At 43.0% G+C, this 18,707-nt stretch overlaps 1 protein-coding gene across 11 annotated transcripts in view; it reads left to right on the top strand.

Annotated features, from left to right (window-relative positions):
* OBSCN (obscurin, cytoskeletal calmodulin and titin-interacting RhoGEF) overlaps nucleotides 1-18,707 on the top strand; it is a 745,212-nt gene that overhangs the window by 243,905 nt on the left and 482,600 nt on the right. For all 11 annotated transcript variants that reach the window (XM_029588301.1, XM_029588307.1, XM_029588308.1 and 8 more), the window contains 4 exons: nucleotides 2,288-2,449; nucleotides 4,355-4,459; nucleotides 11,675-11,941; nucleotides 15,560-15,829. In XM_029588301.1, the coding sequence (XP_029444161.1) occupies nucleotides 2,288-2,449; nucleotides 4,355-4,459; nucleotides 11,675-11,941; nucleotides 15,560-15,829 (804 nt within the window). The remainder of the gene's footprint in view (nucleotides 1-2,287; nucleotides 2,450-4,354; nucleotides 4,460-11,674; nucleotides 11,942-15,559; nucleotides 15,830-18,707) is intronic.

Genomic DNA, 18,707 nt, shown 5'->3' with positions numbered 1-18,707 from the left:
TGGCGATAAACCCGTCAACCCTAATTTCCTCGGGAAAACCAATAATTTTTGTCAATGTGCTATTTTTAATATTAGTATTGGTTATTCAGTATGTGATTATACCGGTTTACTGCTTATTCAGTATGTTATTATACCGGGTTACAGGGATAACGGGTGGTGATATTGATATTAGGCCATCCCTGAATTCAGGGACAATGGGTTCAAAGGAGAGACAAAATGGAAGAGACAAGAAAACTTGATTACATCACTCCTACCAGGAGCTACAATGCACATAGCACTGGATTTACCTCTGGCATGCCTCTGTTTACTTACACCAAAAACGATGCTTAGCAAGATCGAATACAGTTCGGAGAGGTCACGATGGATACACAAATTTCTATATTGACCCTCTTCCTATTTCTTACACTACATTTGACGCAATTGAGCAATTATATTATGACCGTCATACTAGGTATCATTCTGTGGTTTTTCAGCCATGGTCACTCCACTTTATATATAATCATCGGTCAGTTCATGTAATTTTTAAGTATTTTCTTGTGTTGATTACACCCGTGAAAACAATTCTTAACGATTTTTTCATAAATCTCAATAACAAATTCCCAAAATTCGTGTATTCATACGCCTTCAAATACTAGTATTCAATTTGGTACTTATCTCATCTTGACACGCTTATTTTCTTGCTGGAAACCAACCATGAACGTTCTGCCAGCATATATCTCAACGTTGTGGCCTTTCGACACCGTACCGTAAGGTGAAGCTACAAGGAACATGCCGAGAAACGCCATGCTGCTCTAAATACGCAGATATATAGCCCTTGATGAAGGACATGGTAAAGTCCGAAACACGGTACGGTGTCGAAAGGCCACATCGTTGAGATATATGCTGGCAGAACGTTCATGGTTGGTTTCCAGCAAGAAAATAAGCGTGTCAAGATGAGATAAGTACCAAATTGAATACTAGTATTTGAAGACGTATGAATACACGAATTTTGGGAATTTGTTATTGAGATTTATGAAAAAATCGTTAAGAATTGTTTTCACGGGTGTAATCAACACAAGAAAATACTTAAAAATTACATGGACTGACCGATGATTATATATAAGGTGGAGTGACCATGGCTGAAAAACCACACAATTATACCTAGTATGACGGTCATAATATAATTGCTCAATTGCGTCAAATGTAGTGTAAGAAATAGGAAGGGGGTCAATATAGAAATTTCTGTTTACTTACAGACATTTGATATTCTGCCTTGTACCAAGACTAGCCTCAGGACGGGTTACGATCAACTTAAAAACAAATACATTTGAATTAGCTTACAGTGGTGACTGCTACACAGCAAGGAACGTAACTTCAAGCTGTAGGCACAAGAGGGGGGTTTTCCCTCTGAAGCTGCAGAATCGAGGTTCCCATTAGGCAGGACCTTACTCTGCCTCATGGGAAATCCGGCCCTGAACTGGTTCAACTAGCGAGAACGCCAGACAGACATCAAGTGCAAGGGTGAAAGCTGAAAGGCAAACCTTACGGGAAAATGTGAGACATCACTAGGATGCCAGCTTTATGGTGTCCACAGCAAACGTTCGCTCCTTCGGCCTTTTTGGCTGTGAGTTCAGAATCAGGGGGGAAGTCTTCAAAACCAGGCACACTGATGCAAAGTCTGCAGGCCCAGTTTTGCCTGCTGGCTTTGTATCATTTTTTTCATACAGGGAAAAGTCTGACAATCCCTTTCCCTTTGATAACTGCCTCGGGGAGGCAAAAAAAAGGTCCCGCAGACATTTTGCACCCTCTTTTTCTGAGGGTGCTTCTTCCCCTTGAAAATAGCGCATGTAGAGCTGAATATGCAATCTCTCTGTGTTATTTCCCTCCCCTGCAACCTGAACGTGCCCCTGGGAATGACTTTTTCTTTCCTGGGTAAGAATACTTCTGATTTTCATACCTGTGCGAACTTTTAACTGGGTAAGAGATGGACGATTTTCAGTCAGTCATTTTACCCAGGTAAATCATTATTTATGTACCTCAATGGCTTCTGAAATCTTCCTTCCAAATGCATGGTCTGCTAATAATCAAACTTTTAAATTCTAACCCCAAATTAGAATTAGCATTTCCAAGCTGAATCTCAGCATGGCCATAGGGGAATTAAGGGATGCTTAACTGGGTTGCCACAAGATCTGAGAAAAGATATTTTAAAGTCAGCAAACCTGAAATGGAAGTTAAGTTACTATAAAGCAAGAAAGGAGGAAACATGGCAATCAAATGATAAATATCCACTGTTGTTGCAATCCATCAGCTCGGGACATCAGAATTGTGAAACCACTGGAAGATGTGGAAGTCGTGGAAAAGGAGAGTGCATCCTTCATCTGCGAGATCTCACACGACGAGGTCCAAGCCCAGTGGTACAAGAACAACACGAAGCTGAAGGCTGGGGATAGCATTAAGATGCGTCAGGAAGGTAAGAGGATGGTGGGGATGAGTGTAGAATCCTCCTCTCACTCTGAGGACCCAAGCCATGAGGTTGCTATATTAAAATTCACTGAGCGTTGGTTCATCAAACCCGCCGCGGTGGATGATGCTGCTGGATCTGGCTGGAGATTCGATTCAGCACAATCTGAAGGCGTTTTTGACTTGCAAATGCCTGCAGAAATAGGAGAGTGGAAGTAAAAAAAGCAAACTGCTTTCTTCTTTTCAAATTGAATTTGTATTACTATTATTTTAGCTTCCAAATATAGAAGACTTTTTTTTTTAACCCAACAGTTTTCGCCTTTTCTTTTATTCTTCTAGCTCAAACATAACCCAAGCTGGGAATCTGTGCCATAAGCCTTCATTTGCATCCTTCTCCCTCCTGTTTTAAGCTGGCCATTGCGGCTATGGTCCTTGGGCAGTGGCCATGGAGTCGCGTACCCTTTCAGAGTGTGCAGTCGTGATCCCTGATTCTAGCCGCTAGACATGGCCATGACTTCCTCCTCCTATGGTAACTGAAAGCATTACCTTTAAAGCATGGCCATCTTGAGCAGAGTCCCAGCTCAGGAACTGAGCCCGGTCAATGAATAGCATTGCCGCTCAGCCACCATGTTAGCTGCAGAATAAGGTTTAAGGTTTGTTTATTTTTTATACCGTCATCTCGGTAAAACCATCATAACGGTGAACAATAAATTAAAGCAAGAAAACACAATACGTAAAATAATATAAAATACTTAATAATCAATGAAGCATCAATAATCATAAATACTAAAATAAGCTTTAAAATTAGTTAAAGTGCAGGAAGATAAAACAATAAAATACAAAATAACAATGTGCTGTGTTAAAACCAGATTCTGCTGTCACTGTGTTTCTGTGTAGGCGCATTTAAACAGCCACGTTTTGAGATATACATTAAATTTTTTAATATCGGCTTGCAATCTGAGCAGAGTGTTCCATAGTTTTGGACCTGCTATAGATATTGCTCTTTCACGAACTTGTCAGAATTTAGCCGATTTGATTGTAGGTACTGTTAACAATCCTTTGTTGGCTGACCGTAGATTCCTCTGTGGTACGTGCAAGCATATTGTTGTTTCAGCCATTCAATATTTGAGCCATAGACTATATTATGAATTATGCATGCGGTTTAATACTGTATGCGATAAATTATAATGGCAGCCAATGTAGAGATACAAGTATAGGAGTTATATGATCACTCTTTTTTGTGCCTGTTAAGACACGAGCCGCAGCATTCTGTAGAATTTGTAAATGTCGAACAGCGTTGAGTGGAAACCCTAATAAAAGGGTGTTACAATAGCCTATGTTGGCGAACAGGAGAGCCTGAAGGACCGATCTAAAATCATTAGGTTCTAGTAGAGGCTTTAGTTTTCGAAGTGTTAACAATTTAAAATAACCATCTTTTACTTTGGTTGCAATATGCTTGCTCCAGGATAATTCTGAATCAACTGTGACTCCTAAATCTCTGGCATAAAAGGAAGGTTTAATTTTTGTGTCATTATCAGTAATTAAAGAAGGAAGTTCCTCTTGTCTGCATTTTCTTTCTAACAAAATTATTTTTGTTTTATTCATATTCAATACTTTAAACCTAGGTATATAGGACTTGTGGACTTCTCAGCCTTCCCAACATTAGACAGACTGCTTCTCTTCCCCTGTATCCCCTCCTATCTTGGGCAAGGCGACCAGGAATTCTGCATGCAGAAAGGAGTTTGCGGTGTGCTTATGCACCAGGATCATTCAGTGTAGCAGAGACAAGCTCACAGACAAAGGGGAGCTGGAAAGTGGTGTGGCCTCATGGGTAGTTAATAGGAAGGTCAAAGGTTTGAGCCAGTGGAATGCAAGCTTTGTCACTCAGTGGGCCCCTGTTATTTTCTTGTTACAGGAAGGACCTATGCATTAATTTTCAAAAGTGTGCGGGCCGAAGATGTGGGAGAGATCAAATTTGCTGCTGAAACTGCAGAATCCAAAGCAAACCTTCAAGTTAAAGGTAAAAAAAAAATTCAGCATTTAGTGAGATCACTGTGGCACACACTGCACATCAGTTAAATTCTGTCAACCCCTGTGAGGGCTTTTTTCTTCTGCCATGTCACAGCATGACCGGCATCGCATAGTATGAGCACATGGGTTATAATTTAATAGAGGTTTCTGTGTTTTGCTGATGAAACTCAACAAAAGGCTCTGCTTGTCAACCTGCTGTTTTTTCCTCAAATCCGGGTAACTATAGACCAGTGAGCCTGACTTCAGTGCTGGGAAAATAGTGGAAACTATTCTAAAGATCAAAATCGTAGAGCATATAGAAAGATATGGATTAATGGAACAGAGTCAACATGGATTTACCCAAGGAAAGTCTTGCCTAACAAATCATCTTCATTTTTTTGAAGGGGTTAATAAACATGTGGATATATGTGAACTGGTAGATATAGTGTATTTGGATTTTCAGAAGGCGTTTGACATAGTCCCTCATGAGAGGCTTCTAAGAAAACTAAAAAGTCATGGGATAGGAGGCGATGCCTTTTGTGGATTACAGACTGGTTAAAAGAATCAGTTATTTACACTTTCAGATAATAGAAGGACTAGGGGGCATTCCATGAGGTTAGCAAGTAGCACATTGAAGACTAATCAGAGAAAATTCTTTTTCACTCAACTCACAATTAAGCTCTGGAATTTGTTGCCAGATGATGTGGTCAATGCAGTTAGTGTAGCTGGATTCAAAAAAGGTTTGAATAAGTTCTTGGAGAAGTCCATTAACTGCTATCAATCAAGTTTACTTAGGGAATGGCCACTGCTATTAATTGCATCAGTAGCATGGGATCTTTTTAGTGTTTGGGTAATTGCCAGGTTCTTGTGGCCTGGTTTTGGCCTCTGTTGGAAACAGGATGCTAGGCTTGATGGACCCTTGGTCTGACCCAGCATGGCAATTTCTTATGTTCTTATGTTCACTCTCTTTGTCATTACTATTTTCCACTCTCTTCCCTTGTGTTCACCCTTTCACGAGACTTTTAGTCTTGAGGTCCCTATTTGGCAGGGAGCTAAGAGGGGTGTCTTCATGAAGACTTATTCCTTCACCCCAATTGTGAAATCATCAGTAAGCAGCCAAGCTGTATGTTCAGCTCTCCCAGTGAGTGAAAATCATAGAGCCACCTCTCCTTCTATTAAGGAAAGTGGGGGGAGGGCTGGAAAGGGGATGGGAGCCTTTTTTCTCTCTTTTTAATTTTTGTTCAGCGTTCCTTGCTTTGTTGTTTTCACTGAGCTAAGGGGTCGTTTTTAAAGGGCGGGTGGGGTTTTTTTTTAATCGGGCCATCGGCGCCATTTTTGAGTGGCAGCCAAAATAGCGCCGATGGCCCGAGAGTGGGAGACCGGTCCCCGCGCCCCCATTGGACCACCAGGTAATCGTAAAAAGTTTTGGGGGGGTTCGGGAGGGTGGGGGAAGGTAAGGGGTTAATTTTAAAGGGTCGGACCTCACAATATTAGTAAAAGGGTTCATTTTTGTTTTATTCTGGGGTGATGATTTTATCTAGTCTGTGGTGCCACAAGTAAGAAGTTGTATGGGAAGGGCACAGAACTGTGGTATTGGGATGACCGGGACACTATCTCATCCCCATTCAGGCCATGAACCCAAAGATAAAACATGTTAGAAAATATAATTTCTCACGTGGTACTCCCCACCTCAAGCATAGGGGTAATCCATAATCTGGACCAAGGGGCGGGCCGCATGTAACTACCCAGGATTTTTGCCCCTGTTTGCTTTGTCTTCCCACTCTTCTTTAACCCCGCCATCACAGCTACGATCCGTGGCCGACTGCCACGCACTATTCACGGAAGCTCCCTCTGGAATGTGGAGCAGTGGGGGGCTCTGCATCCAACCACTCAGCGTCACCACGGAACGAAGGCTGAGACTCCCTCGCCCCTGGGGTTGTGAGCGCTACCTGTAGAGTATTTCCAGCCCCAGCCAGCCCAGGGAGCAGAGTCCAGGCCCTGGAAGCCAAACCAAGTGCTCCACAGACCACCAGGCTAGCCTGAGTCTCTGGCTCTATCTTCCTTTTTTTTTTTTAACTGCAGCACCACCTAGCCTCCTCACCTGCAAGCACTGATCACCCACATCACCCACGATCAGATTTTTCCCCCCTCTAGCCGAACCCGATCGTTAAGACGATCGGGCACACGATTCACATCTCTACTCTTCTGCAATTTAGGGCACATATGTAAGGATTGTATGTGGCTTTGGAAAGAAAGTTGGCAAATTTATTGCTTGGTCCAGATGAAATTGCGAGACCACCTTTGCAAAGAATTGTGGATGGGTTCCAAGAACAAATCTGTTTTTGAATATTGTTACACATTCTCCCCTTCTTGCCCCTGAGGCCATGGTTTTCAGTGACAGCATGTAACACTGCTTATTCTCGGTTTCTTGGTCTCGCTGTTCCCCAGGCAAGAGGCGTTTTAGCTCTCTGTGCTGCACCATTGCAGCCCCGGGGATCTTTGCTCAATTCAGACAACAGTGGCTGATCCGCAGCACGCTGGCTGATTTCCAGCCGTGCGCAGGCACTGGCAGGCAAAGTCAGATATCTCCGGCCCTCCCTTGGTGCAGTCGCCCCTCCTGGTCCTGTTGGTGGTTTGGTCTCCTAGCTTTTTCACCAGGGTGTTCCCCCTGCCCCCAGCATGGGTTTCCTGCTCTAAATGCAGTGACCTCTCCTCTAAAGAGTCCCAGCCACTCTCTTAACAGAGCTACAGGCTCTCCTGTCTCTGACAGTTCCTGTCTCTAAATACACAATTAACTGACAGTGCAACAACTTTACGGATAACACTCAAGAGTTTTTATGTCTCTCCTCTCTTGGCTTTTTGGGTTTCTTTTGCTGTCCTTGTGAAATTTTCTGATGTCCTCACCCTTGCTACAGGCCTTCCTCTCCTAACATAGCAACATGGTAAGGATGGCAGAAAGGGACCAAATGGTCCATCCAGTCTGCCCAGCAAGCTAGTATCTGCCACACAGGTTACCCCCATGTTTCTCTTAGAGGTAGAAACTGTTGCTGTGTGCGGTTATTTGATGAGCCTTCTTAAAAATTCAGACAGTACTGATGTGGTTTGCCTGTGGACTTGGCCTTCGAAGCAGTCCTGTACTTTTTCACTTATGTCTGCATATCAGTATCCCAGTCCTTAAAAGTTAGGGCCCATGTTGGTTACCCATTGTTTGTAATCTTCAAAATCCACTGTTGTTATTAGACTCCATTTAGATTTGAAAAAATGAAGTCTTTTTCCTACCTAAGGCCTAGATCCACTAAGCTGCAATGTTTTTTCACAGGAGGGGTCCCACTCTCACAAATGGGGGGGGGGGGGGGAGTGGCACTGTGATAGTGGTCCCCCCTGAAAAAATATTGCAGCTTGATGACAAGCTTTTTTGTTTTGCGGCCAAATGCCATGGAACAAAAGATCACGGCTAGTGGCCCTTTAGGTACAATGGTGGCCCTATCCTCAAGGGACTTCCATCATTTTAAAGGGCCGCTGCCTTAAAAAAAAGTGGTGTGGCAAAATGAAAAGTTGAACAGGGATCATGGCTGGCTCCCAGCTCAAACTGGGGCTGCTGACATCCAGAAGTTTTAAAAAGAAGTCCACGTGCGATGATGCTCTGGCCCCCCCAAACCCAGTCAACGAAAAAGTCCATGTCCCCCCTACCCTCCTTACCATAGGGAATAGTGCTACAGACCCGTCTGTCATCTTATGTGTTACTAATTTGCATGGGATCTTCTTGGTGTTTGGGTACTTGCCAGGTTCCTGTGACCTGGTTTGGCCTCTGTTGGAAACAGGATGCTGGGCTTGATGGACCCTTGGTCTGACTCAGCATGGCAATTTCTTATGTTCTTATGTAATAGGGCCACCAAGGTTCCCCACCCCTTTCCCATAGGGAATAGGGCCTCCAAGATTCCCCTCCACTCCCCACCCCAATAAGACCCCTAAATCATTGAGTGTATAGTGCTCCAGCCCCCAAATCTAATTAAAAAAATCATTGTCATTCAGTGTCAGCTCAGCCCCCTGCACCTCCACACCCTTCCTCTGTCCCCCGTACCCCTCCTGCCGACTGGGCCTGAGGCTAGGGTGGACTGTGGGCTCCATCGATGGCTCCTGTTAAGGATCAAAAGTTTGGGGGTGCAGGAGGCCATGGAGAGTGCATGGCTGCCTCAAGTGGTTGTCCCGGGTTGAGCCGGGGGTTAACCATGACCCCCACTCAACTTTGTCTTTTTGCCATGCAACTTTTTTAATTTTATAGGGCCTTTTAAATGTAATGTAGGAGCCTCAGAATCCGCATTAGGATTCTGGAGCTCTAATGTTACAATGATTGCATTCCCAGGAGGTGGTGTTATTTTATCGCGGCTGACCACTTTCTCAGTCGGCTGCAATAAAATATTGGCATAAAACTGCCTAGTAATGAGCTGCTTTGCATGCATTAGCATTTGTCATGCATGCAAATTGCATGCAGAACAGATCATTGTAATAGGGGAGGCAACCTGGGCAGGGCCATGCAAAATATCACATATATCATGAGATATTACTGCAATTTGCTCTACTGCATGATATATAGCATATATTGCATAACACTCCAGACTGAATGGGATAGCTTCCAACATTTTTTGTAAAAAATTAGAGTATGTCATATATTCTGGTGGTATTGAACTTCTTGGTTGTTCTGGTGAGGAGTCAGGGGAGCCAATGTAATAGGACATGTGCTTCTTGCTGATTTTTCTGTGTGGATTTTTTTGGCATGTGCGGCAAAAATAAGTGGAAGCGTGGGATGTAATAATGGCTGTGTATGCTAATTAGATACGTGCATAAAATCCACTCATACCAATAATACATGTCATAATGTGTGCAGTAATGCACGCTAATGGCCCTATGTAGTAAAATGCACAGACATCCATTCAGAAACCCGTGCGGACACCCATTGCTGTGTGAAGGCTGTGATCGATTCTCGGGGCGAAAGTCTTTATTTTTCAGAAAAAGGAATAAATTAGTGGTCCAGAAATTGATGTGAAGATGGATAGAGCAATATCTATGTTTCGGGAGCGCTAAAGAGCGGTCCCGATTCCGGAGAGGTTGGTGTGTCCTTGGACCATGGCGCACTGCAGAGGAGTTCCGAGGAAACCTCGAGGCAGGCAAAGCATGTCCAAGCATGGGCAGACAGGCTGAAGACCAGGAGCCCTAACCTCTGTTAAACCTGAACGAACCAGAAGAGACCCAACAACGCAATGTTGTCTCTGGGGTAGCCCTCTGGCCACTCGATAGCCTTTTCGGACCTGCCACCTGGAAATGGAAGATGCGACAGGACGGACAGAAGTCGAAGACAGGCAATAGTACTGGAACAAGACGAAGACACTTGGAGACATGGTCGGGACGAAGACACTAGACAAGATGGCAAGGCTAAGGCGAGGCTGAAGCTCAGGAAGAAGAGAGGATCCAGGCAGTTCAGGAAGCAAAGTCCAGTTAGAAAAGGCTTCAGTAACGCAGCGTGATCGACGCACCTGAGGGTCATCCAGAAGAAGGTGAAACTTCAGACCCAGCATGGAAAACGTGCCAGAAGGTCATCTAGAAGCAGGGTCCACTGGGAAGACTAGTGCTGGCCCCAGAACTTGAGATAGTCAAAGAGAAGCTGGGGTGTGCTAGGACATCTGGAGAAAGGACATCAAAGAAGAGGAACATCGATGAGAACACTTGATGAGTGGAAAGACGACAGCAGGGTTAAAACTCAGCAGGAAGAGGAATCCGGGCAACACTCGAAGCAGCATCCAACTTGAACAGAAGCTTCAGTGACCCAGCGTGATCGACGCAACCAGAAGAAGACGAAACTTCAGACCCAGCGTGGAAAACGCACCAGAAGGTCATCTAGAAGCTGAACAGAGGACGGCAGGAAACTGGGAGTTGAATCTAGACCCAGGACATCTGAGGACAAGGCTTCCAAGGAGAGGAGCCAGAAGGAGTAAATGCCTGGAGGCAAAACATCAGAAAATGACGACATCAGGGACATCTGAAGATGAGGGCATCTGAAGACACGGGATCCGACGAGAGACCAGGAACCATAGATGTAGATGATGAGGGAAATCCCATGAAGGACGGAGTGCCTTGAAGAAGCTGGAGATGAAGAGAAGTCCAGGAGCGGACTGGCTCCTTGCAAAGGTGCTGGAGAACTGGTGAAGGACCCTTTTATAGGGCAACAGTGCAGAGCCCGATGACATCATCAATCAGGGCCGTGGGCCCTCTTCCGCCGCGGGTCCTTTAAGAGGATCATTAAGATTCTGTTTATTTTATTTGCATTACCCCAAAATGAAAACAAATTCCTAATACTAATGCTTTAAAAACCTGAGAAATTAGCGTTTTAGTCTCAATGTCTTTTTTCATTCTAGTAGCCTTGAGGTTATTAATTATCCAAGAGAATCCAAGAGAATCCTGCACTCATCCCATGCACCCGAGGCTTTGCTCACAGGTTATGTCTTTGTAAAGTGTGGGCTGAGGCATTATTTAATGAATTATTTAGTAGTATAAGTTATGTTATATTTAATTTTGGGTTTTATTTACTGTAGCAGGATTGGTGTGTAAGGTACTATGCAGTATAAGGTGAACAGATCAATTCGGGGACGCAACTGGTGATTGACAGAGGCCAGAAAGGTATAATTATTGAGGGAATTCTGTGCTCCAAAGAACTTGCAACATTAGGGGCTCATTTTCGAAAGGATTTACGCACTTAAAAGTCGGTTTTATGCGTGTAAATGCATTTTACCCATGTAAGCAAGCTTTTGAAAATTTCTACAATATGTGAATTGAATTTTTAATGTTTTACATGTGTAAGTGCACTTTAAGCACATAAATGGGCTTTTGAAAATTGCTTATATATATACTACTTTTACGTCTGTAAATTCTTTTGAAAATTAACCCCGAAAGTATGAAAGAAGGGAGAGAGGGAGGAGATAATATGGTGTTGGGGCGACCTGCTGGACTTGTCATGTATTAAGTGGAGACTATTTGCTCTCTGTTGCTCTCTCATGGCTCACTTGTGACTTGGCTATGCCCTGTCACTTGGCGATCAATGAGAAGATACATTGAACCTGAGTCTCAAAGGTGTACTCCTGTTTTGTGCCTACAGAGTTAAAAGGAAACGTGATTTTTTTTTAAATCATTTTGCTGCATTTTGTTAATATGGTTATCTGTATTTCCACTTTAGAACTGCCAGCCAAAATTGTGAAACCTCTGCGGGATAAGATTGCCATAGAGAAGCATAGAGCGTTCCTCGAGTGCCAAGTATCTCGTCCCACCGCCAAGGTGAAATGGTATCGAAAGAACCAAGAGCTCCTTCCCAGCAAGAAATATGAAATAGTGAGTGAGGGGGTGTACAGGAAACTCATCATCAATGAGGTTGAGTTCCAGGATGAGGATTCTTACACTTGTGATGCTGTTGATGACAAAACCACTGCTCAGCTTTACATTGAAGGTATGCAATTATGGCGCTTATGTGCACCAAGGGCAGTGAGCGCGTGCATATTGTTCAGAGACTTTATGTATCATGTATGCTAAGAAAGAGGCCCATCACCCATCCAGATGTCTCCTGATTGCTTGTTCCACAGAGTAAAGAAAGGAAGAGTATAACCTTTTGCCATGCTGAGCTTTTTGTCTGAGGCGGGTGGGAAACTGTTTCTAGCATCAATGCCCTTCTATGTGCGAGCTAGAAAAAACAGGACTGAGGATGGGCCTGTTGCATATCACTTAGGAAAGGCGTCTAAGAGAGGAACAGAAATGCTGAAAGCTTTGTAATGTCATAGGCAATGTGCTGGTAAAGCTCAGCATAGCTTCTGCAGTCCATTCCTGGGTCTAGGGAGCCAAAGGTGAGTACAAGTGTAGAAGTGGAAACTTCTGTCTCAAATGTCAGAAACTTTGCTGCTTTAACTAAAGGAGAAATCTATTGTTACTGTACTATTAAGTGCATACATTTCACATTAAGGAGACTTGCACAGATGACCAGAGTGTATTTTATCATGGCTTTCCTGTTGATTTGTAGACATAATTCCTCTATTAATGTAAGCAAATGGAAAGCCATAGCAGCAGAGGGAAATTAAATCCTTATAACTCAGCAAACCACTGTGTATAACTAAACTAGGAACTTGGAATGGTCAAGCTGGGGCCCCAGTGGTGGCACTCAGTGTTTATTACTTTTGGTTTATTTTATTTTAAAATTAAATCTCATAGATTGGTATTTACCAAGCTGGTACTTTTTGTGTTTGGCATTAAGGTATAGAGTTCAGAAAGGTTCATTGTCACTGATCCAAGATATTGTTAAAGTCATTGATGTGGAATGTTCATGATAATAAACTGGGTATTTAAAATACTTTCTGGGAATACATTTTGGTTTGCTAATTAGTTACAATAATATTAAATTATGCTAGATAAGAGAGGTATCTTGAGAAAATTCTCAGTAAAATCTGGTTCAGATTATAATGACTATTAGCATATGAAAGCTCTTTGTTGGCATTTATGAAAATTGGTATAACAAATAAATATAAAAAAATAAATAAATATTACTAGTATGTGAAAAATGCTAGTGGTTTCAAGCTACTTCAAAGTCAACAGTTTTCTAGGCCATTATTATTTTTTTCACCTGCAAGTTTTCTCCTGCTCCATTGTATTTCCAGGTCACTTGGAACCAGGGCTGGGATCTGGTGCCTTGAACCTTCATTTGCAACTACCCGGGGATTTTACCCCCTATTTTATATCTCCCCAGTACATTTAGTCTGATCATTGCAATGATAGCCCTGAACTGCGCCAAGGTTCCTTCCAGAACCCTGCAATCATGGGCCTTGACTCTGGCCACTAGATGTCACCCTTAAGCAACAACCATGATTCTCTTCCCCAAGAGAGCCTTCAGTGCTGTCTCTGCAGCATCCCCAGCCCCAGCTGATCTGCGGAATGGAATCAAACCAGAGACTTTCCATATGGCAATGCATAGTATTTCCCATCTGAGCAACCATCATTATTTTAAACAAATTCTATTTGCCACTAATTGGTACCCTTATCTATTCACTATCATCTGATCAGTTTACTATAACTGTCGGAATTCAGTTCTCATTAACTTTGCACCTTTGTAACTAATACATAGTTCCTTGACTTGTACATGCATTCAGTTAATAAGTACCATAAGTAACTAAGACTTAGGAGTAACATATATAAGGTTCCGTCACCTATCTAAGTAAACCAGGAGTGGAGGAGTAGCCTAGTGGTTAGAGAAGTGGGCCATGAACTAAGAGACCAGTCCTGCTGTCGCTCCTTGTGACCTTGGGCAAGTTACTTAGATTGTAAGCCCTCTGGGGATAGGGAAATACCTGCAGTACCTGAATATAATCCACCGTGAAAAGTGGAATATAAATATATTTAAAAAAGAAAAACCCTTACCCTCACACAGTGATTGGGAATGGTACAATGCTGGTTTCTCAATATGTTTGTTCTCTACCAGCAGGGGGTGTGACCAGAAAGCAACAAGCTGCTGGATTTAATCACTTGGACCAGATCACACTGGAATCTTTTTTTTTTTTTTTTTTGCCCTAAACAAAAATATGTCCCTTGGGTTCTGATGCCAGCTGTCCACATGTTTAATTAAACTCATTGGAAAGCCTGTACCTCTATCACAGAGGAGCAGGGGAAAAGGCATCTCGAGTGTGAATAGTCTAGGTTTTATTGTTCTAAATCTCTGCAACATATCTACATCTAAAATAAAATGCAAAGCCCATGTGAACACCAAACTCTGTGTGGAGAACCAAGTGTGTGGGTAACAAGGTCAAGAATCAAGTGTTCCTCTCCCAGCTGGATATCCAGTTCTACATCTGCACAAAAAGGGTGGTGATTATAGGGACTAGCCTCACAGTGGCAAAAACAGCAGTGGAATTTGAAAAGACTTGGGTCAAGCACAGAGGATCTCTAGCAGTAGAAGAGAAAGAGTAACACACTCAAGTGCAGGGGTGAATATTGTGAGATTGCAGAAGGTAGGAAATAGAGGCAGACTAGACTTGAGGGGCTTTATCTGCTCTCAGTTTCTGTTACTGTTGGAACTAATATGAGATTGAATGAAACCATGGGACCTTATTTTTTCCCCTGGTTTTCTTGGATTGTTCTCATTCAGTCTGGGTGCATGACCTAATAAACCCTGTGTAATGGAAGTGGATCCTTATACTGTGGTGTGGTTGGTGCAGCCTTTGGAGCGAACCCTCTAGGCCCACACCGACAGCTGGTGAACGTGCCCTGGGACTGGACTGACAGGAACTTCACCTTTACCTGCTCATTTCCCAACAGGTTGAGCCCTTGGGATCTGGAGGCCAGCAGGGCTTAAGCGATGGTCCCGCAGGGCAAGAAGTGAGAGAGGGTCTGGGGCGAAGCTGAGGTCTGGGCTGGCAGCAAGCAAACGTAGTCCAGGCAGAGGTCAGTGGCAGGTGGGAGGCAGAAGAGAAGTCCAAGTCCGGGCAGAGGTCAATCCAAGGTTAGAGCAGGAGCAAGACGGGGAGGCCTAGACGAGACAGGGAAGGAGCAGGAGGCAAGGGCGGAGCAGGCTGGATGAGGCAAAGAATGAGGCAGCACGCACTGCAGAGCAGGAGACTCATTGCTGAGGTACTGAGTGGAGCGCGGCGGGGGTTTAAATACACCACCGCGTGACATCATTCAGCTGCACCACAGGAAAGCTTCCCGCTCTGGGGCCTTCGTAGCATGCGTGCGCGAAGGGGCAGCACCAGCAGGGAGAGCTTGGCATCATTCTCGTTGTGTCAGGGCTCAGCATGCAGGATGAGTGCGGCTGGTCGCAGGGCCTTCCCACAATCGACCAAACGTTACACCTCGGCCAAAGGTATATACTTTGCTGATGGGTGGATTTTAGGTTTTCATTCCAACATCTTTTTTTGCCCTCTTATACTACATATTAATCTCTGAATATGTGTGGTCCCTGTACAATTCTCAAAGTACAATTTGCATTATTTAGTGTTTGAGAGTGTCAACTCATTCCATGAAATAAATACGTCAGTGTTTGTTTTTTTTTATGTCCATGAAATAATAGAGAGTCTTCCTTCTCCTGCAGAGCAATCGATAAACATAGTAAAGGACCTATGTGATGTGGAGGTGACGGAGCCTGAATCTGCCAAGTTTGAATGTGAGATCTCCATCCCGTCCGTGAAGCCCCCCAAATGGTCTCTAGGTGGAGAAGTCCTGCAGGCCGGCAAAGACATACACATGGAGCAAGAGGGCACCATTCATCGACTCACTTTCTGGAAGACCAAAAGCAGCATGACTGCTGCTGTCCAGTTTGCAATTGGCAAATCAAAGTCCACTGCAAAGCTGGTCGTGAAAGGTGATTTTTTTTTTTGTACTTATAGTAAATGTTGGTACTTATTGTATCTTCCACATCCTTATCCTCTGTTCGAAACACAGTTGGGATGTGTGCTTTTGGTGGTGGAAATGCATTACAGAACATGACAGTGATTTAATATGGGGGAGGGAGTAAATTGCATTGCTGTAGTTGATAACAGGTTTCTATTCTGCAATCAGAATGTCATTCACTATAGACAGCAGTGACAGGACTACTGCAGTAAGTTTCAGCAGGGCTGGTGGCATGGTTTGAAACAGTCAATAAAAATCCCTTCTCCTATTTTGTAATAGCAAAGCAGGTAACATAACTCACGTTTCTATTGTATTCTTACTGTTACCATGTTAGAATATATTGGATGTTAGGATGCTCCAGAGATCTTCTTACCCTTTGAAGTTTTTTTTTCACTTTATGCTTTAAATTACATTTGGGAATGTCTATGCTTTACTCTTAACAGCATTATTACAAGCTAAGGGAGCTGCTAGGGCATGAGTTCAGATCCTGCTTTCCCTTTGACACCTTATGTGTCCTTGGCAACTTCCTCTTTCTCTCTGCAGTAACCTTTGCTGATTTACCTTTTCGAGGTCCATATGGCGTTCGGATGGCTGGAGGGATTAGCACAGGGTTATCAGACTAGTTACTGCTTGATCACTGATCCAAAGTTTGGGCTGTTATGGCAGTGAATGAAATTTATTGCCGTATGAAAGCTGTTAGGTAGCCAACATGATGGTCTTAGTTTGGCTCTACTTGGACAGGTGCCTGCCTGACTAAAAAAATTAAGCACAAGTACATAAGAAGTCTAAAAGGAATTGAAGGAAGACCTTGCAAGTTAGAGGGACTTGACATCTAAATAGCAGATGAAATTGGTGCTGAAGGTTCAACTGCACTAGGACCCATGTAGTGAAGGGGGGTCCACTGATCAAAATGCACCTGTACTACCCAGTCTGTCCAAGCCCATGCAGCTCCCATTCAGTACGAGAACTGCACAGGCACAAATTGAACAAGCAGGGCAAACACAGTCACCTCCAACTCCTCCCCTGTATTCTCTAAATTCCTATGTAGGTGGTAAATGAGATCCAATACCTTTGCAACAAGCAGGCAAGTTATCAAGTGATCCTCATGGCCACCAGTGACCCAACTATTTACATTTCTAATAATCAAATCGCCAATAACAATGCCTACTCTCCTGGGCACTCACTCTTGGAGATACATCCTTGGTACAAGAGAAAGCATGTCCAAATTAAAGGATTATTTTCTCCTATTCCAAATTGATAAGCTCCTTCATGTTGACCTTGCTCCTTCAATGCAGCACCGGACCTACTAGAGTGGCTGTAAGACTGCTCTGCTGTATCCCTGAAGTTCTCTATATACCTCTCTGTCTGCCTCGCCTTCTCCAGGTCTTCCACTCTATTGCATATCTGTTGAAATGTGTTTTGGGTAAAAAATGCTGCATAAATTCAGATCGCCTCCTCCAGCTGGACTTATGGGATTCTTTTGAGGATTCAGTGGTAGGGTGGAGGTGAGAATTTGGGGGGGGGGGGGAGGGGATAGATTGGCATGATTTGACATGCTACATGTTTTTTAAATTCTTGGGGAGCAAGAAGGGGGCCGCTTGGCTTGTTGCAATGTTTTTAGATCTTGGAGAAATGGATGAAGGGAGATCTTGGCATGTCTTGGTTATTCTGATAATTTTAGGACAGCTAGTTATCTGGATACATTTATCCACACCTTAAGAACACCTCCAGAACCACCTCTTATTATCTGCCTACATTTTATGCAGGTAATTAGTTGTCCAAGCAAAATTTAGCCAGGAATGGGGAAAGAAATATTCAAATCTCATTTTTTTTTTAGTAAGCTAATTCTAAAGGTTAGCTGGACAAGAAGTTTGATTTTAGATGTCTAAAATACGATGTAGCTAAATGTATATGTGTAGGGTGCAGGGTGAGGAGGGAAGGATGGGAAAGAGTTTTCAGCACCAAGATGGGGCATCTAATCAAGGCCTTGGTTTAAAAAATGACAAATTTTGGTAAAATGGGAAATGTACCTGAAAAGGAACTAGAAGTGTGGGCCATAAGTTTTTTAAAAATAAATAAATAAGAAGGAGGTCGACCATGGCTGTGTGCTATATTTATGTTTATTTATAAACTTAATATATCGCTTTTTCATAAAATAGTATACCAAAGTGGTTTACAATTTAAAACCATCATAATAACACAGATGCATATAGAAACATAGAAACATAGAAATGACGGCAGAAGAAGACCGAATGGCCCATCCAGTCTGCCCAGCAAGCTTCACACATTTTTTTCTCTCAAACTTATCTGTTTCTCTTAGCTCTTGGTTCTATTCCCCATAAATAAAATGTTATACATAACACAGGCAATAAATACATAGTATAAAAAAATAAAATATAACACAAAATGAAAAAAAAATCATTGCAGCTATGGTCTCTAAAACAAGGGCTTTTGAAAATCCCTTCAATTCACCAAGCTCATTTGGGGGATACCCCACATTCTCAGTGGCCAGCCCCATATTATGGAACACGATGCCTGAACATTTCAGAACTATGGCAGAGGCCAAAGTTTTTAAGAAATCTTTAAAGACGTAGCTATTTCAGGAGGCGATTGGAACTTAGAAATGATGATGCCTTAGAATTTCTTGTATATAACGTACAGAAATGTCTGATGGAAGCTACTGCAGCACATTTAAGAGAACAGAAAGAAAGGAAGGAGTAAAGGACTTTAATGTTTATGTAATAGGTGTGTAGATTTTTTTTGGTGCCTAAATTACGCACGCTTTAAATCATATATTGTAAACTGCTGTGATCTTAGGAGCATGCAGTATAGAAGTGTGTTTAAATAAA

This window comes from Rhinatrema bivittatum, chromosome 2 (assembly GCF_901001135.1).
Source record: "Rhinatrema bivittatum chromosome 2, aRhiBiv1.1, whole genome shotgun sequence".
NCBI lineage: Eukaryota > Metazoa > Chordata > Amphibia > Gymnophiona > Rhinatrematidae > Rhinatrema > Rhinatrema bivittatum.
This window is presented reverse-complemented; position numbering and strand designations above follow the sequence as displayed.